The sequence below is a fragment of the Coturnix japonica genome, chromosome 14, assembly GCF_054131305.1.
Source record: "Coturnix japonica strain WE chromosome 14, WE-NBRP24, whole genome shotgun sequence".
NCBI classification, from domain to species: Eukaryota; Metazoa; Chordata; class Aves; order Galliformes; family Phasianidae; genus Coturnix; species Coturnix japonica.
Window position 1 is genome coordinate 10,595,378 of NC_140676.1, and position 20,943 is coordinate 10,616,320.

The window sequence follows — 20,943 nt, forward strand, 5'->3', positions numbered from 1 at the left end:
AAAGGAAACCAAGCCACACACATTCCCCTAAGTAAAAAAATGCCTGCATTTTCCTCATCTACAGTCATTAATAATTCTAGGCCAGAAGTGGACTGCACCCCCACTTTGCCAAGCGATGCAGTGGGGGTGAAGGGAAGGGCCAGAAAATACCACTTAAACTATGAACAAGGCTCCACATTGCTGCATTCTGGTGCTGTTTGCGAGGCACCAAACAAACTGATTGCTTTTTAATTAAACTACAAGAAACGTAAAGGCTGTGAGAGATTAAGAAAGTTATAAGCTTGGCAGTCTAGAAATAAAGACTAAGGGTACAAATTCTGCAAAACCTTTTATGTGATATAAGCATAATTCTCTTAGAACCGCATATTTGTAGCTCACCATACATTATCATACAGTGGAAAAGGTCAGAAAGCATTTACATGAGTTATAGAAGGCATTGTTTTTTCTCTTTTTAAATACTAGGCCAAACAACTGAAATGCTGAAACAGTTTGAATGCATAGGCCAGAAACATATTCCATCGCATTTCACATGATTACAAAAGTCCAACTGTATAACAGAAGTCAGATTTACCAGAAGAAAAATCATTTGCTGGATATTATCCCACTATTGATCCACTTTCATCTACAGAAACTTTCTTGAAGTTACCAGGAAACATTAAAGTATGCAGAACATTAAATATATTTACAGGTTCAGTGCACTTCAGATTCCTCAACAAGGTACTGAAACAGCAATATGAAAGGAAAGGAGCTTTGCTTGTGATGATACAAGCAGCGTGACTTAAAGAAAAAAAGGAACTATCAGCACATTAACATTGATATGGTGGTCTCACAAACATTTGCCAAACCACAGCAAAGAGTGCTTTATTTTCCTTTACAACCAGTGCTTATTGGGTAAGAATCAATAAAACTAGAAGTTAAAACTTGCTTGTTAATTCTCAATTCCATACTAACATTCATGAAGGACAGAATCCTTCCATAGACACCATTTACATTACATCTGAATCATCTGGACAATTTTCACGTTCTTCAATAAAACCACATGGACCAACTCAGACCTCACGTGCCTTACTGCAGCTCCTGGTCATGCACATACAGTACAGCCACATCTGTCATACTCAAGCTATTCATAATTACAGTGTAGATGAAGTTTTCCTCACATTAATTTTCTTGGACAGAGAATCTAGCCAGATTAAATACACAGGTGTCTGAAAGATACCTCCATGATCTCACGAGGTCCACATGAAATGTGATCGTGGAGATGGTCCAGACACTGGGAGTGCTGCTGACCCCTAAGGAAAGGGAACAGGACTGAAACATGAACAGAGAACTGCCGACAGGAAGCAACCTGAAGTGTCTTAGATCCCATCCCATGAAGTGCTTTCACACAATTCCACATGCCTGTCACCTACCAAAGTCCTAATCAGATGTCACCACTTACACACCAGTGGTAAGTCAAGATCATGGCAGGTGCTCATTAAAAACATGCTCTTGTTGCTACATAGGTTACTCTGTACAACCACCAGCGTGGGGCTTGTTGCCACCAGCAGTGTTTAAAAAACAATGTTAGAAAAATTCTCAAAAGAATCAGATGAACCCCCAGTAAACATTCAAGTCTGAGTGCATAAAACAGATCTGTTGGCTTTAAAGTCATCTTTAGATAATCGCTACAAAGAATGACTGTTGATACCTACAAAAGCTGCATAATGAAAATAAATACTTTCAGTCACTTACAACAAAATAAATATACATTCACTTAAACAGAGAACGGTACTTTAATGGATTATTTGGTAGTCACTGTACAGTCCTGAGCACATTTTTGCAGGCATATTTTAGGTCATCATCCTTCCAAGTCCAAGACAAGTGCCAGTTGGAAGAAAGCCACGAACACTTCTGGGAAGCATACCTTAAATTCACTTTGGTAATTATCAGTGTGACTCTGTAAATCCTTCGCTTTCTTTTCTCACCCCAAATATATTAAGGCAGGTACTATTGTTATCAGGATTCTTCCATCACCTTTTGACACTGATAGAGCAAACCATCTGGAAGAGCAGAACAAGGTGATCTGAACCACAAAGCCAGCATCCCTGAGTGAGTACGACAGTGCAGCAGACATGGCACGGATGGAAGCAGCTGGCATGCCAGTATTCCCTCATTACCTTAAAATAACAGAAGCCACAGGGGAAAAAAAAAAGAAGTAACAATTAGATACAGATATAGAATCGTTCACAAACCTCTGATTTTTTTTCCTCAAACATTCACATCCTTTCCAGATCTCTTCAATATAATTACAAGTTCACTCCCCAGTAAAATGTACTGTTTTACACTTACACCTTCACAGCAACCTTAGCAGAGAGCTGAATAAGGCCAATAAAATCCTCATATGCGTCCATGTGTTTACCACACTTCCAAATGTTTAGTTTTGAACTGTAAGTTACCTGTTTCCACGTACTTATTTTTCTAGAACATATAGGTTCGTAAACAGCCTCACAGCAAACCTTCACTCACCTATAATATCAACGATGTGAAGCTTCAGCTTTTGGTGCAGTACACTGAGAGCTGCTGAGAAGGAATCTTGAGAAGATGGCATTTTAATATTCTGTTTCACATCATTGGAAAGGGACAACCACAGCTTCCCAAAGTCTTCTGTAGTCATTTCCATTGGCCTACAGTTCACCACAGATCACAATAAGATAAGATACACTGTTCTGAATAAATTTAGTCTCCTAAAACAACATTCCATATTCAAAACTAATTGAATAGAGCAAGCAACAAACAAGTGCAGAGCAGTTTAAGTAAAGCCCTCCTCTTCCCAACATATCATTAAGAAGTTTCTGTGTCTTGTTTTGGGTTTCTAAATTAAAAAACAGATTATTCTATGTAGATAAAAGATCTCCCTCATTTTGTTGTTGTTGTTTCTTTAAGCATGAAGTTAAACTACAGTTATTAAAAGTAATTCCAAAGATGAAGCCTTGTGTTTTCATAATCCACACTCATACAATCCTGCATTGTCCAGTGCTCATTTGAGTATACACACCTTTAAAACTGCAGTTTTATTTACCTGATAAAATCCAACAGTGATAAAGGTATTGAAAATTCAAGGTGAGTTTCCATTTCTGATTGATAATTAACAAAGCCAGAAATAGCTCCCTGTGTGCAGATTTTGTCCATCCACACGCACTTCTGACAGCACCCCACGCTCTGAGCTTCAATCACAGAAAACTGGCAGGCAGGGCTCTCCAAAATCTGCATCATTTTTTAAAAGAAACAGCATCTGAGTATCACTGATCAGACTTGCAGTCACTTTCAATCTAAAGGAAGACAGTGAATTCAGAACTGAAAATTCACGCATATTTCCTTAGAGAGGAAAGCAGCGGGAAATCAAATCAAGATGAATAGGAAAAATGAGATGTAGCATTTAAATACATTATGAGTTTAGTACAGGGATTTCTGTCATCACCTTTTAGGAGAAGCCTAACAGTCATATCACAGGCATGAAGGAAATGATCAGAGAAAAAGGCATGCCTGCTATATTGAACTAAATATGACACACAAATGCAAATGAAACGAGAACTTCCAAGTAAATACGAAATATAATGGAAAGCTTCTTACCTTAAAATGTTCTTCTTTTTCAAACACTACATTCACAGCATTAAGTGCAGAAGTGTTTTTATTTGAAACAAACACAACTAGTAGCAAAGAGTCATCTTTCCACACCTTACATAAATACAGAGCTAAGGTGTCACTCTGACAAAGTTCTGTTACTTCAGAGTGAGGTAATTCTTCCAGTTCTTCTGCTAAGGAAGGGAGCAGCACTGTTTTACTGGCATTTTCACACTGAGAACTTGGAGAAGGCTGAAGAATTTCAATATTACTATCAGCAAACAAAGACAGTGGAGACAGTCTGCTATCTGAAAGCTTGTCATCCAGCCCAGGCTTTTTTACAGACTGAAGTGTTTCTTCCACAGTATCTGAAGAACAAAGGGAAGGTTTCCTTAACACTGTGCGTTTATCTCCATCACAGTCTTCCTTGGTAATAGATACAGTATCAAGTAAGGGACCAAAATCTGATGCAGTGCTATTTTGCATATCCAGTGCCTCCTCATTACTTTGGGCTTCATCTACCTTTGATTTTCTTTTGAACTTCTGAGTAGACAAATCCACTTTCCCCATCTGAAAAGCGAAAAAGAAAATTGATGATGGAAGGAGCTCCTACCAATAAGCTGTGTAAATGTTAACAACGAAACAGAAGAACAACAAAACTAGTGAAAGAACAGTTCTTAGGGAAAACTGGTAACAAAAACAGCAGGTAAAAAGAAAGAAGTTCTACTGAACGGGATGTATTCCTGAGATTGTTTAATCAATATCCGACCTGTTTCATACTTAACAAATGATCAGATTACACTGGTAATTTCCAATAGTTTTCCAGTGTCTTGATGTCACCTGTACCAAAAACATCAATTTGATCTCTATTTCCATATAAGTATTTCTAATTGTAAATAAGGTTATATACAAACTTCTAACTGGCAAGTCAAAGAACCACTTACCAGACTGACACCAGCATTTGATCCCAGCCCAACAAACAATGTTGATGCCAGCTGCTGCTTTTCTTTTTCTTCCTCAGAGAGGCTGGAAACTTGATCAGATTGTGACACAGGCGTTTCAGCCACCCGTCCTGCTAATAAGCTGCTACAAGACACAGTCTGCGGCTCATCTTCTTTCCCTACTTTGCTTTCTTTTTTTGGAAGATAGCCTTCTTTGCCCCAGAGCTTCCTTACTCCTTCCAATTTCAGAGTATTTGTCCTAAAAGAGAGAAAAAAAGCAGGACTAACTATGTGAACATCATGTTCATAAAAGCATGCCAGCATTCTACTTTAAAAACCATTTGCCACTTTGGCACTTTAATTTACACAGTGAATAATGGAGTACCAGTGAATGCTTTCCAATCTGCTTGAAGTTCTGCGTTAATAATGTTATTCACCTCTTACAACGCCCTGCAAACACAAATTCAAACTACACTGTAAAGTCTGCATAGATTCCTGCAGCCAGCAGTAGAAACCTTGTCTGCCAACTCTATCCAGAGCTTCAGGTTATATTTATAACATATTTGAATAGCAATTTAAAAGTGAACACAAGCAACAGAGTCTTTCTTTCCAGGAATCCCTACTCATCTTTAAATGACTCTACTCCAGATTCTGCAACAATAATGTAAATTAAGGCGGAAAAATCAAAGAGACCCAGAAAGTGCTGCCATTTTGTATAAGAAGTGTTCTTGTTTATGTAATTATTATTTTTTTAATGGAAATACAGATATGAAATTTGCAGTGTTCTAAAACTTACAGAGCATCTTACACTGCTTATTTTAACCTTCAATCTAAAAAGGTTTCCTTAAAGGGCGTGTTATTTTAATTCCATAAAAAGTAAACGTGGTTTATAAAAAAACTGAAAGCCAGTAAAGTACTCCATCCATTAATCCTGTCTCAATTTTATTACAGTAACTCTGCTTTGATCTATTGTTCACCAAGAATGAGAAACAGTTTAACCCAAGGAAATGGTTCTGATATCAAACCTGCCAGAGCTCAAGGAGCATTTGGACAAAGCTCTCTGATGTCTGGTTTGATTTTTGGGTAGTCCTGTACAGAGCCATGAGTAGGACATGACGATCTTTGTGGGTCCCTTCCAACTCACAATATTCTACGCTTCCAGTTATTTCAAAGAAGATACCATCCTAAACTTCTTATGTGACAGAAGTTTTCAAGTTTAACTGCATTCTTTATAGCTCTATGTAATGAAGCACAAGCAAGTGGAAAACAATAAGAACACAAATTTAAATGTATTTCATTTTAAAAACAAATTAACTCACTCTTTATGCCCCATCTCAGCACTATTACCAGATGTATCAGATCCAAATGATAAGCCAGTGGGGGACTGTCTACCAGCAATACCAGATGAGGACACGCTTGAAGCAAAGGACAATCCATAGGGTTCAAAATTCAGAGCTGCAATACAAGCAATCTTTTAGAATTATAGTAAAGGCACAAACAGATAAGAAGGAACTCTTTCTGAAAGAAAAAAATCAATACAATGCACTACTACACTTCCCATGCTATCCTATTCCGGATCATATTCGCATTAAAAACAAATTTGTCCACTTAAGTTTCATTTAGACATGTGAGATAAACAGCATAAATGAACTCTATCAAATATCACTAAAATATCTGCCAGTTCTTAATATCTGCAGACCAAAATATTCTATCAGATCTATGCTCTTCCGTTTGCTCATGCACCTACATAACACATTCTGAGTTCACATCAACATGTCCATATACCACCATCTGCTTTACAAGCATTCTTGACACTTTGGGCTATAAATTTATTTTCAACAAAACTGGCAAATCAGGATTCAGGCCACCCACCTCGGCTATGCTTTCTGGAACAAAATATAGTTTGAGTAACTACTAAAAATTGTTTCCAACAGTACTTTAACAAAAACTGTCAGGGTTAGGCAAGAAATACAGCACAGACCCTCCACTGCAGCCCTGAAACTATACAGGGCTACTTTCTCTCACTTCCACTCAGCCTTACGCTGCCTCCTTCCCAAGAAGCAGGGTAGAAGTGTTGGAGATCTGAGAAGAAAGAGGTCTCCTGATGCAGGAGCTAATAAAATGTCTGTTCTTTCTTGGTTTTTTATTTGTTTGACTTTTTAAAAAGACACAAGGTCTTTGAAAAAACAACACTCAGATACAAGCATTAACACCACATAAAAATTACTTACCTAAAAAATAAAATTCCAATTAATGAATTTTGTAGAGTAAAATATTCGTGAACATTCTGCCTAACCTACACCTTATCTCCTAGAGTTATTTTTGAACCAGTGGAAGATGCCAATCAACACTCGTGATAACTGAGAGAAAAAACAGCCTACGGTGGTTTCTCTGTATAATTTTAAGAACACTGCAAATGCTGGACTGTGAAAGGGATGTTCTGTAGTCACCTTTCCCTTGAGAAAGCTTCTCCTCTTGTCTCTGGTGATGGGGCTTATATGGTGCTGCACCCCGGCCAAGTCCCTCAGCCACAAACTCATCCAGAAAAGATAAGGAAGCATCCACCTACAAAGCATTAAGGAAAAGGAGAAAGTGATGAATACATTTTCTATACAAAAGCCTGATGTTATCAGAATATTTTTGTCTTATCAGCAAGATTAGGATCTTTTGTCTCACATGCCATATCTACCAGTAAAACTGCTGTATTCCTCACATCCACTAAAATTGTTTTACATACAGAAATTGTTTTTCAAGTATACTGAAACAAACTTTGAGCTAGAGATACGTAACTTAAATCAACCCGTCCAATATTGATTTCTTACATAAACAAACAAAAAAAAAAGCAGAGTGGATGTGTCCTAAAGCAATAGATTCTACCATTATATGAAAACACCGAAGGAAAAAACCTCAAGGATACCATCCATATCAATACTATTTTCCCACCTTTTAGCAAAATATTTAACTTCTCAGAACTACAGAAAGGTTCAAGAACAAGCTTTCTTACCACCATGTCATTACAACTAGCATCAAACGGTAGCAAGCCCTTCATCGATACTTTGTCTTCACACAGATGCTTCAATTCAAAGATATGTTGTCTCATGCATGTATCTAGAGAGCCACTGAATTCCTGGATTAACTTGTCAACTGTTTTGGAAAAAGAGGCACGTGATGCTATCTTGGTGACTGCAGCCATAATCCATGCTTTAGTTTCAGAGGTAACAGAAGTCTTCTTCAGCAAGTTGTGCAACCTTGTCAAAATAATTTCTGGATCAACATCTGTAGCAAGGCTGGAATATTCCCCCAAAACCTAAGCGTAAGTAACAGAGAAAATACACTATCACTCATGGCAGAGCTTTCAGTTTTTAAATTAGCGTGTAGTATCAAATAGTAACAAAATGAAATGCATTGTGCAAACAATCACTGATGTTGAAATGTTGTGGTTTAAGCTGGAAAGCAGCTGAGCACCACACAGTCGTTAGTTCACACCCTATTCTCCCAATGGGATAGGGAAAAAGAATTGGGTGGGGAAGAGGGGGATGAAAAAAGTAGAACTTGTGGATTGGGATAAAGCTATTTACTAAGATAGAGAAAAAGATAATTATTACCTGCAAGGTTAAAACTGCATTTGATAACCTAACTGATAAAGATGGAAGAGCTCTCAGCATGCAGGCAGATTGATGATGTTGCTAAACTCACAACCGTGTATTCACTTTTGACCACACATCTACCTTACCCAACTCATGACTTGAAGGAACTTCTGTGGGTAGAACACATTTTCATCTTCGAGTAAAGCTAAATAAGACCGCACTGCGTATGTTCGCAGATGTCTATCTTCTTTTCCATCATCAAATCCTGGAATGGAAAAAAGCATGCTTTGCTTGAAACACAAATGTCACTTGCTATTATCAAAGCACGTTTTCAGAAAGCCAAATGATTACATAACATGTTTAATGCTCCAAATCAGATGGTGATTTACCTTCAGCCAAAAGCCTCAGAAAGTTGTTAGGGATATCAGGATACAAAACATCACCTCCAACTGAAAACACTGCATTCATGGTCTGGATGAACCACTCATTGTTAGGAGCATACCTGTCCACATGTTAAGGAATGAAGCGCTAAGGCCTAACTTCACTTCTTTTCATTAGCACATCTTAAACTGTAAACGAGTGAATAAATGGCAGTGTGAAAAAGAATGCTTTAATGAGGCTTCACACAATAGAAAGAGACCTGCTTATAAGGATTTAGATCTGGAAACCTGCTCTACAATACTTGAAGCTCACACAAGCTCCATCTGACATATTCTTTAGAGTCTATTCATCCAGTAGCACTTAATGAATGATAGATCAGCTCTTTTCAGCAGTTCTGCAGCCGTTTTACTAAATAATAAACGGTGTGAAGTACTCAAGAGAAAGCAATGCTGCTTCCTTATATCTAAAATTTGAACAGCACTTGCTAACTCTGTAGTTTAAGAACTATTTGTTTCTGCCTTTCCACAAAGGAATCAAAATGCACTTTACTGAATGGAAAATTTCAACAGTACTGAAAAAAGAATACATGCACTCATTTGTTTGCATTTTAAAGAGTGAAAAGCACAACTGTAACACTTCATATTTCAAAAGATCATGGAAGATGCTTTGAAAGGTTCCAAAAGGCTTCTGAAAAACAAAAGGATATTTCTCAGCCAGTTCTGCTATTTTGCCAGCTAAGGTGATAATAGCATATTCTTCCTTGGTTTCTTTTAAGTAGTCAAGCATCTTCTGAACAATGACAATCACATTATGTCCATTTGTAATTCTATAAAGAATTTCTAAAGTCTGAAAGAGAAAGGAAGATACATTTAATCAGTTCTAATGACTCAAAACAGTAATCAGGGAAATAGAAACACTTCAGTACAATACCAGAGTGAGAGCAACTGTCTTTGCTTAATGAGACTTAATTGAAGCATTCTGCTTATCTACAGAGTCACATTAACATTGTTCATAACTGCTCACTCTCAGTACCTGAGACATAAAACACCTTTCCCACTCTTCATTTTAGAAAAGTTACTACCTACTCTAGAAGTAACTTAATTTGCATTGTTTAAAACTTCACTGACCTCCCTTTTAATAATGGGATCCGGATGGTCCAGACATTCAATTATTGTCATCTGGTGCTCAAGTGCCAGATTAGGATCCTGCTGAATAACACAGGTCAGAGCTTTTAAACCTAGAATATAAGCAATTGGAAATTATCTAAAAGAGTATACACTAACATGACAAAATTAAAAGGTCTTTAATGAAATCCAGTTTCCTTACCTAAGTATTTCAAATTAATCTGGGGTGACAAAACAAATTTTCCAATGCACTTGGCAGCCTTTTCAAGTAATTCAGATTTGGGGTAAACTGTATAAATTGTTTGGACACATTCAAACAAGATGGCTAAGAGAAAAGAAACATAGTAAGTGGGTAAGAAATGATTATATTATGCAAAATCAAACAAGCACACAAGTATACACGCTAGTATGATAACATTATGAGACTGAGCACTGCTCACTGAATACTTTAAAGTAGTCTTACACCTTGCTAGTAAAGCATCTACTTCTAAAGAACTAAATACCTGTATCTTGGCTTTCAAGCAGATATTCTGTATACAAGAAGATTCCCTTTTCACAAACAAATGATACTCTCATTGTGTTCAACTCAAACTTGAAAGTATACAGCTACTGCTGCTGTACAGCTTTAATTACACAGCCTAGCAGAACTATTCCTTTTGTTACCATCCATTTTCATAAAACGTGAAAGAACAAATTATGATTATTCTGGCTTGGGTGGTTTAAAACGCAGTACAGATCAATAGTGCCACAAAAGTGCAGAACAGCTTGGAGTAAGACAATTTATTGTAGCTCGATACAAAAAAAAAGGAATGAACTGAGAACAAGATAAAATAGAGAATTACATGGGGACCAGTTTTGTTGCACATTGACTCCATTTTTTGTTGCTGTTGTTCTTGTCTAACAGAAGCAATTAAACTGAATAAACTGAACATCTGGCTGAGGCTTCCTCATATATTACTGAAAGTCAGTACTGCTCTCTAACTTCCCTTTTCTGTGGAAAAAGAGCTTACACGATGTTTTAGAAAACAGAAGTAGGCATTATACAAGAAGTGGAGGTCTGGACCACATTCCCTTTTAAAGTCATTTTTAAAACAAGTTTAAATTCTCCCTCTGTTCCATTAGCACAGGTACTTTGCCAACATCCGTGCAACTTTACTTTAAAAGGTAAAATAACAGGACTGTTATGTTTGGGGTTTTTTGGTCCTTAATATACTATGAAACAGCTCTCAGGCCATGAGGATACCAGATATGCTGTAAAGGAAGACACCACTTGTATCATCATTTACTAGTCAGACACCTAAGAACACAACTAGATTTTCAGAAGTGTTGCACACGTATTTTAGCATGCATAAAGACTCTCACCTACCATAGGTAATATTATGATTTATCTCTGCTCTTCTTAAAGATTCCTCCAGAACATCATACATCAGCTCACTTGTCCTGTTTAACAAGAAGCATTTACAGTTCTTATTTACAGCATGTAGTCTCAATTTCAGAGCAACCAACACACCAGAATTAAAAATATAAAACAAGAAATTATGGATTCAATTTAATGTGTTAAGAGTTCTATAGGCCATCTCTAAATGACACCTAAATGTTTACAGTTTTCAGAAGAAACAACTACCATGAGAATAAAAGCATCTAAGAAGGAGAAAAAAAACCCAAACAACTAGGTACTCTTTCCTGTGGCTTTTCACCCCGTTGTTTGGTAACCCAGTCACAGAAACTCCAGCAAAAACATATTTCAAGCATATTCCATAATAATTAATTTCCTGTCCAATTCAGAAGCTCTCAGCTTCTCAAAGTAATTTTTCAATGTAGAAGGTATTTGCTCAGCATATTGGTTAATAATTAAAAAAAATGCATAGGAGGTCCAACTCAGGTAAAATCCTCTTACAAAAAAGACAGACAAGTTATCTATGAGATAATGATCACAGCTGTATTCTTTGTACTTCCATAATATTAATTACAAAGAGCTGATTACCTTGGATCATCTTTTCCTAACAGTCCCAGTATTCTTAAAAGCTGAATTTGTAACCATGGCGCTGGCACGCTGTGGTAATTGAAATCAATAGGGAGCTTCCCTCCAACTACCTGCTTCAGGATGATTACAAAACTCTCTGTCAAGTCTTTATACCCAGATGAGTTTTCCTGTGTAACAAAGAAATACAACAGAAATACTTTAAATACAGCACCTCAAAAGCACAATCTACAGACTTGAATACAGTCAAAGTAGCCACCACTTGATTTCTTTAAACCCAACTTCTAGTCTCTTCCCACAACATCTCCCTATGCCAGTTTCTTGGACATTTGCAAAAAAAAAAAGCGAATATAACTTTAAAGCAACAGGAAAAAAAACACACTGAATTCTTTAATGTTCTGTAGAAGTCAAACTTTGTTGCCAGCTAAGGATGCCAATGGTACTGAAGTACTTGGATATGCAAGAAGTGTCAATCAAGCTTAATGGAGAGCAAGTGCAAACATAACATCCATCATCACTACGTTAACTTTTCTAACAATTAGGCGTAATATTTTGCTACAAAACTACAGTACACTGTCTGCTTAAAACAAAAGATACATAAGTAGCTCTGAGAGACGATCCTTTGCCTACCTTAATCATTTCAAGATAAATATGCAAAGAAGCAGCCATGACTCCAACATCTCTGTCACATAAGGCTTTCCGGAACTTGTCGTGAATATGCTGTACTTGGTTAGGAGCAATGAGATAGAATTTATATAAAGCCTGAACAGCTTTTCTTCGGATAATTTCCCTGAAGGAAAACAAGATTTTTCACAAACCAAAGCTGTGTATTTCAAGAACTTGACTCAGAAAAACAGAAAACTTATTCTCATTTCTACAGTAAAGTAAAATTACAGGATCAGCCATCAGAACAGTATGACATGGATAGAGAGGGGAATCCATGTTTTACAGTTGCATGACCGGATGACTTTGTAAATACCATCTAAGTGAAGAAACAACACAGCAAACTTAAGAACTGAGTAATGTTTAATGTCTGACAATTCACTAAAGCAGCCACCAGATAAACCATGAAATTCACAACTACAAATACACGGTGGTCACATGTGCAGCTTCAAAGAGAAAGCCTAGGAGTTACTGAGTGACTGTGCTGTTTCTTAGAGCTTTCTAATTAATACAGCACTTATAATGTTTCATCTTCTGGGTGTGGGGAATGACAAATACACCAAACAAATAAAGGTTTTGGATCTCTTCAGATACACTTTTAACCAGAAAGTTTCAATAAAGAGTTTCATAGAAAAGAAGCAACAGTGAAGTACTACAAGGATCCCCCCATCTGATTCCCCATATACTCTACAAATACCTTTTCAACCACATATTTACTAAAAGGAGTCCAGCAGACAATTATATTGACCTATTCAAAGCAGATATAAAAGGAATGAATACTGGTCCACAAAGAGTACAAATAAATGAGATAAAAATACAAAAGAAAAATGGAGAGGAACCATTTCTGAAAGTAATGACTATAAAGGCCAAATTAGAGAAAAAACGTCAGTTTACTAAAACCACCAACAAAATTAAGTCATTCAACCTTACAAGGCCACGTGCAATTCTGTAAATGAATACGTACTTAGAATGCTGGAGCTTGTCTTCAATTAAGGGAAGAACAGCTGGAATCATCTCCCGTGGAAAGATCTGGCTGACAATGGTTAACGCCATGCTCACCTCTACTAGATTAGTGCTCTGTAAGTCCTATTGAAATCATTGAAATAAGACCATCATTTGTCATGTAGACCTTTAAGTTCTGTACAGACACACCCACCTTCAGCCAGCAGGATGGATCTAGCCCACTACAGCAAGCAACCTGCTGGTAATCAGCCTGCTGTCTGCTTGTGTTTGAGAAGTGACAGCTCTCACTGAGCTAACCGAGCTCTTCCCTTCTTTCATGTAGGAATAAGGAGCTCCTCATATTTTAAATGTACATGATTTCAACAATCAATACTTGCTTACTGGAACAGTTTAATCATTATAAAACTATGCCAAGCTCCCACTTGAATCGGTGGGGTGAGCCACACTTTATACTGAAGCCAACAGTATTCTCTCCAGTGCCTTTTATCTAGCCCCAAGAATTTAAAAAGAGAATACTAGCAAGCCCAGTTATATTGGCAATTACATATTTTACACTGTAATTATCCACGCCCTCAGAAGAGAATGTAAATTCACAACCTGTCCCCAGTACAACTGAAAACAGAAGATACAGCTCATTGTAACTTAACACCAAAAACACCCCCCAGCATACAAACATGGATGGAGTCATGAAATAAGATCAGAATCCTTTATCAAAACAAATTAAACACATTTAATATGCCCAGCTCACCAAAACACATAGTTTTGGTGCTCGTTTTGGTTTAGTTACTTGAAGAGTCTCATTTCTCACTTCCTTCTATATCACCAGTTTCAAACTATATTTTTAAGGATCTTAAGTTTTTTATCACAACAGTAAAACAAGCACCATTTTCAGTCTATAATGGAGCTTACTGTAATGTAGAAGTAATCCTTACATAAGAAGTTAGAACTGATTACTGTGAAAGGTACTGGAAAAGAAGACAATGAACCATCACTCTGTGATGGATTTTCAGTGTCATTCCAAAGCATAATTCCAGTTTCTATCAAAACAATCAAAAGAACTCTAAGAACTCAAAGAAGCCAACAGAAACCTGCTGTCGGCTAAAGGCAAACTTTTACACTGAAATATGTATGAATCGTTCATTCTGAAGTTCAGAAAATATACAAACAGCGTATCTTACAAATGGATTTTTTAATGGAGTTATCACCTGTTTACAATTTTAAATCTCAGTGCTCAGAGGCACTGAGATTAAAAAAAAAACACATTTCAAATTCTGATCTAACCAAAGAAACAGGAACTTTAAGAGAGCAAGATTTAACTTATGAGTAAACAGCTGAGATATTGTACGACATAAATTAGGAAGAAGCGGTCCAAGGTTAGATTACCTCCAAACCTCCAAAAACACTGTACCTTCACAACTGTGTTCACAAGCAGAAGTAGCAGTTCATGATTTTCATGGAGAAATAAAGAAACTGCCAAGTAACCTACAAAAAAAAGCAGCCTCCATTACTACTCTCAATAAGTAACTTCAAGATAGAAAACTTAATACTGTCTGTAATACAAGAAGAGTTAATTCAAACAATTTTTTTTTTTTTTTAAAAAAAAAAGCCAATGTTGGTAAAGTAGCTCATGTTTTAAATATCAAAACTTTATTTCCAAGCAAACATTTTTGAGTTGCAATAAAGCTCAATAAATAATAGCCAAGAAATCACACCCTGTGAGAAATATGACACTGTTAAGAGCTAAAGAGCAGCCAAGAACATCGTAAGAAAGCAGTTCCTGGAAAGTGAGTGTCTTGTCTGCTGACAAAGATCACATTCCTACGCTGCAAATGCACTTCCTCACATTTGTTTCTCTTTCTTTAAAAATTAGAGGTTGGTTTCAAATATAATTCTGCACTCCAAGTTGAATATAAAATTATTTCCCTTTCCTATGCCAGAACTCCTTTGTTACTTAACAATAAAGAAAAAAACTTCAAACTCCAGATAAGAAACATGCCAGAAACCTTTCCTTCAGAAAAAGAAATCCCTCTTCAAGTTAAACTAAAGGGGTAAAAAACAGAGGCTTGAGGAGTGTGCCATTACTCAGAAATACAGTGCTACTATTTGTCTTAGAAATGGATCTTAGTCAGAAAGGGCTTGGTTCATTTAGAATTTAAATATAAAAATGAGTAACTTAGGCCAAATTGCACTATCTGGACTATCAGAGTCCCAAATCTATCTGCTTGTGAAACTACACTTCATCAGTTTAGCACACCTGTAGAAACATATTCAGGTTAACACAGGGAGTAATGTATCTTGACTGGATCAGCTGACAACAATTCTTTGATAAAGACTTTGGTATATGGTAACAAGAACAGACAAGATCAACCTTATGTATCGCATTTAACTGCAGAATAAAATGAACAACAAACCCACATACACTCTCAATAATATCTTATTACCAGATCAAAGTTTAAATGCACTTTGTGTCTGGAGAACTTTAAGCCAACTTTATTAAAAAATGCTTCTTCACCAAAACCTACTTAGAGGAACTCCTGGTATGGAAAGGTCTCAAACTGATAATAATAAGACACGCCAGTTCTTGACACTTACAGAGGTCATACAAAGTTTTCTTCAAATCAGCTTACCACCTGCCCTCCCAGGTTTGCTGAAGATTAACTTTCTTAATCACTACCAGAGCATCTGTGCACTGGTTTGCATTACTCAGGGAAAAAGCAACTTTAAATCATCACTCGTAAGGCATTTCCTCAGAAACTCCAACACTTGAGTGGATGATCCAGATGAAATTCAAACAAAGGATATCAAACAAGTATATCCCGCAAGACACTGCCTTCCTTCTGTGTATGCAGACATAGCATTGCTTGGAGTTAAACCATTTGCTCTGCAAACAAGAAGAAATGTCTTCACTAGGCAGTTGAATCAGCAACTGCAAGAAAATTCTCCAGACAAGACAGGCTGACTGCTACTTCAAACAAAATCTACTGCAAGAAGTTCTATAGCCACGCTGCTGGCAGGGCAAGGAAATCAGTCCCATGAAATCTCAAAGAAATCTGAAATATCTTTTCAGATTTCCTCAAGAACTTGTGCACCCACACTCTAAGGATCTCCCAGTTTGACTCAATTCCTACAGCTGTTCCTAAACTAAAGAATACCAGCGTCACCAAAACAGACAATAAGAAACCTTACTGCCATTAGCAAAGAGGGCCCAAGGTCCTTATAAAAACTGTAAGAAGTTATCTGTAACTGAAATGCTGGGAAGGCAGTACCATGCTTGTGGAAATGATTCCACTCACAGTTTCTTTCTTATTTTGTAACAAAATTCTTAAAAAAAAAACAAACAACAAAACAAAAGGCAGATCCTGACAGAAACTTGTATTTAGCTTGGAGCTGGTTGTTAACCACATTTGTGGTAAATGACTTATTAGTGCTGCCACCGAAATCACTGAAAGATCTGGTGACTGAAAGTGATTTCTCTTGCCTCCTGCTCTCCAAACTCACAAACTAGGGATGTAGTTATTTTCAGAAAGAGGAGAGACTACAAAACAAGGCAATGAAATCAGAATACTTTAAATAAGTTGTATTTCTAAATGAATTACAAGTCCTAAGAAATGTCAATAACACTGTTTGAAAATATTGAGGCTACAGCCATGTACACGTACCAACTCTTTTCTCCAGAAGATTCCCTTGCTGTGCAAGCTTGATTGCATGTATATATCCAAAGGAAGATTCATATCCCAGCATTTCACAATAGATGAGCCTCACCATACATTCTTTCATCAGTCTCTAGAAGAACAAATAAATTATTGAAGATTTTCAGTCTCGCTTCATACTTTTCTCCACCACTTTAACAAAATGCAAGCAAAAAAAGTGCAATAGGAACATACGAACATTCCTGTAAGTTTCCTAACATCAGATTATTTCTCGCTTTTTTCCATTATGAACATGTTTTTGTGACTCAACATTGATTTCTGAGCAGAACAGAACTCTTCCAATAACTCCCTCAAAGATATTACCTAGTTTTGAGCACGGAATTACTTACTGAGTTACCTGAAGTGTTAAACAATCTCACTGTTAACACATTCTTTAACCAGTCACCACATCGTCCTAAGTTATCATTATATATGAGGCAAAAGAACAAAATCACAGTGTCCTGAATGTACAACCACACTGCAAACATTGGCAGCATCTCACGTTGATGACTGAGCAGCTATGCAGTAAAAAACCAGACACTCCACTGGGCAATAAGAGTGAAGCTCAGAGTTTATAGGCAGGGAAAGCAGCAGAACGAAAGCAACCACTGACAGAACTTACAAGTGAGGTGGTGGGGGCAGAAACCATTGCTTTCAAACTGGTTATTTCCTGCTGGATTAATTTTTCTTCCTCCTAGAAAAAAAAATAATTAAACTTGCCTTAATTCTGTGTAATTTTTTGAGACAAGATATGATTTAAAATAAACCATAAAAATCAGAGGACACGTATTCACATAGTGGGACTCAATATTCTCAATTATTCCCGTACTCCCCGGGAGGAGCTAAAGGCCCGGCCCGCCCCGGAGCACCGCCCGCAGCCCGTACATGCTTAGAGGTGAGCGCCGTGATGTTCCGGATGAGGCTCCCGAGCCGAGAGGAAGCCGACAGTCTATGGGGGCCGCTCGCACCCCCCGGCCCCACTCCCGGCTCGTGCTGCCCCAGCAAAGCAGGCAACGCGCCCAGAGTGCGCTCCACCACGTCGCTCATGGCAGCACCAACACTGCCCGATAAACCACGGCCGGAACCGCAGGGCGCAGCGCCGCCCAACTCACACGCACTTCCGAAGCGCCCGCAGTGCTACGCGACCGCTGTCCGGCAGGGGGTATCGCGGCTGTGTGCCGTGCTGTGATCTGCTTGTTGGAAGGCTTGTGCTGGCGGTTTGTAAAGCTTTTCCCCTGTAAGAAGTGCGGTGGCTGAGGATACCCCTTCCATCCCATGCCATTCTAACAGTTCCCTGCTTGCAGCTCTGTTAAAAATTGCTTACTCAGAGACACAGCTGGAGCAGCTTGTGAGCCTCGCAGACAAAAAACATGAGCTCAGGCAGCCAGGAAAAGCTGTGGTGCAGCTGATGGAGCTCAAATAAACGTCAACATGTCAGTAGCTTGGCGTTTATGTCAGATCCTTTTCTGAGCCTCGAGTGCCTCAGTAAGCACCCCCTGCAGAAGGACAGCCCGAGCCCTCCACCATCCATTGGGTTCATTCCTGGTGCTGCTGCTGGCTGTGTTGGAATCAGGAGGGCTATTCATAGTGCAGACACATGTTAGGTGTTACAGATATTCCTAACGCCTCGCAGAAAAATCACCATTAGCTCTTTTTATTCATTTTCTATTAGGCAATGGAGTCCTTGAAACATCATAATCTGAGATAAAGCAGAAGAAGCACATCCACAGCAGGATGGAAATGTTACCATCCAGGCACGCTCTTGGCAAGGTGGATTGGCAGCGTTTGTTGCTTTTTCTTCTTTCATCTCCTTTCTGTTTTCGTCAGCTGGATGGGAAGCCTTGAAGTGTGGTTATAAAACAACGGTAAAAATAGCACTGAGCAGCTGCATTTCAGCTATTTCTCAAGGCTCTGTATCAACTGCGTTCACCACAATAAAAACATTCTAATTGCCATTCTTGTAAGCTCTCCTTGGCATCTGATATCGAGTAGTATTCTTTCTGGCTCATGAGTCATTACTGGGAATACATAGATCTAGAATAGAAAAAGGGTTGGTTCCGCTTGAGCCAAAATAGAGTCTAAAAAATAGAAGAGCTTATGCGTTTCACTGGATTTTCTCTGCACTGTGGAGTGTGTAACAGTACGTGATGTAAATGGTGCCAAATAAAAACGGATATAGCGAGAGCTAAAGACAGCGCTTTTAACTTGTCATTTCTCTATGACGATTGAATGCATTTTCTTGTAATTAGCAGTGATAATGTCATGCCAGCTCACCAAGGCACTACAAAGGAGTACTGAGTCAGATATGCAAATATAGAGCATGGCATTGCAGATGGGCTCAGTGCTTGCCTCAGATGTGTCTGAGTACACCTCTATGCACCATCTGTGTTGCCTGGCTGGAGCAGAAATGATTAGTGTCTCAAGTCTTAGGCTTGGCTTCGATGAAGGCAGGTTTGGAATTCCTTTCTCTACCCCACTGTCACTCCCAGCTGCTGCAGAGTTCTGCACTGGTTCTTGTTAGAGAGGCTCAGCGAAGCAGAAGGTGATTTAGCTCCAGGGAAATAACAGACACTGTAGAACTGGGGAATAATGTGGAAAAGATTTCTACATTATAGAAATAGATACATTTAAATTATAAACATAAATGTATAATATAAAACATGCATTAGGATGCATTTGGACATATCAATATAGACAAAAAGCCAAATGTACACATGACACAAAAAGGTGTATTTTTAACCAACAACTTTTTTGCAGTATTCTTATCAACTAGAATTCCTTTTCTGATCTCACATATTTGTGGCTATCCTGATTTCATTATATTTAAAGTACATTTACTGCTTTGGTATGGCATGGTGACATTTCTCTGAATGGCTAAAGGTTTATGGATGTGTCTTTTCAATGTATGGTGGGAAATGTTGGAAGTGGGATAGAAATAAATGGCAGAAAGAGTAAACAAAGAGAAAGTCTTTTTTTTTTGACTCTTGAGAACATCTGATAGGCAGTGAACTATCAAATTAATACAAAACTGAGGTAGAAAGTCAAGCCACATTAAAGTAAAATGGTGTTTTCATTTTTCAGTTACATTCTACACTTCCAGGATTTCTGCTGATGTGTCTATATATGCAGAAGATGGCAGAGTAAGAAGACAACACTTTCCTTTGAAATCTGCTTGTTTTCTGTGCTCCAAAGAAGAGGAAAAAAAACAGTTTAATATGATAATTTTCCCCATGAGTTGTCAGGCAATGCATAAAAAAGGCTTTTTTATGTTTACATACAACCATGCTTGAGATGTTCTTACCTATGATATCCAATAATTTCTAACTCTGGTACAGCTTCACAGATAGCAGCTATTCTATAGTTGAGGACCGTGACTTATTACTGCAAGTTCTTTCCTTTCCTCTGAATCTGTGGATCTTCAATTTAATAAAGCAAGCCTGACATAACCTAGAGCATTGGATCTTGCCAGTATCTAATGTAAACAAGATGGAAAGACATGAGTATTAAGCGTAGTGATTGCTAGCAGGAAAATAAAGGAATTGCAGTGATTTCTAGTTTTGTTTGGGCTTTTGTTTGCTTGGGTTTTTTGTTTTGTTTTGTTTTTGTTTTTTTGGTACAACTAACTTTCATTCTCCCAATTTTTGTTTTTCCCAACTTATATTATAATGATATTATAAGAGACTGAATGGTTAGGCTGTAGTCTTGGATTCCAGTTATATGTGCACTGATGCCCTTCATGTCTTCATATGGCCAGTTTTAGCTATTTTTTAGCAATCACTGCACTAAGTACTGTGGTACTGTGAGATTCCTCTGTTAAAACGTTTCCAGCTGACCCCTGCATGTCTGTCTTTGTGACTACAAAGTGGAAAGATCTTTTTTAAAGAACGACTGCCATTGTTTATCTTTCATGCTGGAAGCAGATCCTGCGGTTCTGAAAAGCACTGCTGTGATCCTTTGTTCTTCTGTAAGATGGGAAAATGTCTTCCCCAGGTCTCTGGGGATTTGCTGCTCCTC

The 20,943-nt window shown here is 37.9% G+C and overlaps 1 protein-coding gene and 1 long non-coding RNA gene across 7 annotated transcripts; one reads left to right on the forward strand and one right to left on the reverse strand.

Annotated features, from left to right (window-relative positions):
* Nucleotides 1–315: 315 nt before the first annotated feature.
* AP4E1 (adaptor related protein complex 4 subunit epsilon 1) lies at nucleotides 316–18,052 on the reverse strand. 6 transcript variants are annotated; one of them, XM_085515527.1, is made up of 22 exons: nucleotides 17,815–18,027; nucleotides 17,552–17,623; nucleotides 16,900–17,023; nucleotides 15,833–16,121; nucleotides 14,649–14,722; nucleotides 13,242–13,363; nucleotides 12,245–12,404; nucleotides 11,618–11,784; nucleotides 11,000–11,073; nucleotides 9,836–9,958; nucleotides 9,637–9,746; nucleotides 9,216–9,355; nucleotides 8,518–8,630; nucleotides 8,275–8,393; nucleotides 7,546–7,848; nucleotides 6,992–7,106; nucleotides 5,861–5,996; nucleotides 4,545–4,800; nucleotides 3,610–4,170; nucleotides 3,059–3,243; nucleotides 2,506–2,663; nucleotides 316–2,156 (listed from the first exon to the last, which is right to left on the reverse strand). In XM_085515527.1, the coding sequence occupies exons 6-22, from the start codon at nucleotides 13,328–13,330 to the stop codon at nucleotides 1,996–1,998; spliced, it is 2,970 nt and encodes a 989-aa protein (XP_085371653.1). In that variant the 5' UTR covers nucleotides 13,331–13,363; nucleotides 14,649–14,722; nucleotides 15,833–16,121; nucleotides 16,900–17,023; nucleotides 17,552–17,623; nucleotides 17,815–18,027; the 3' UTR covers nucleotides 316–1,995. The 6 variants fall into 6 exon arrangements, with proteins under 6 accessions (XP_085371653.1, XP_015728369.2, XP_015728364.2 ...); XM_015872883.2 differs by having other exon boundaries at nucleotides 14,624–14,722; nucleotides 15,868–16,121; nucleotides 17,815–18,009; XM_015872878.3 differs by lacking the exon at nucleotides 15,833–16,121 and having other exon boundaries at nucleotides 17,815–18,052.
* LOC107318722 (uncharacterized) lies at nucleotides 18,032–20,477 on the forward strand. The gene is made up of 3 exons (XR_001557456.3): nucleotides 18,032–18,166; nucleotides 18,602–18,699; nucleotides 20,011–20,477. It is a non-coding gene; the product is annotated as an uncharacterized LOC107318722 (long non-coding RNA).
* Nucleotides 20,478–20,943: the final 466 nt, after the last annotated feature.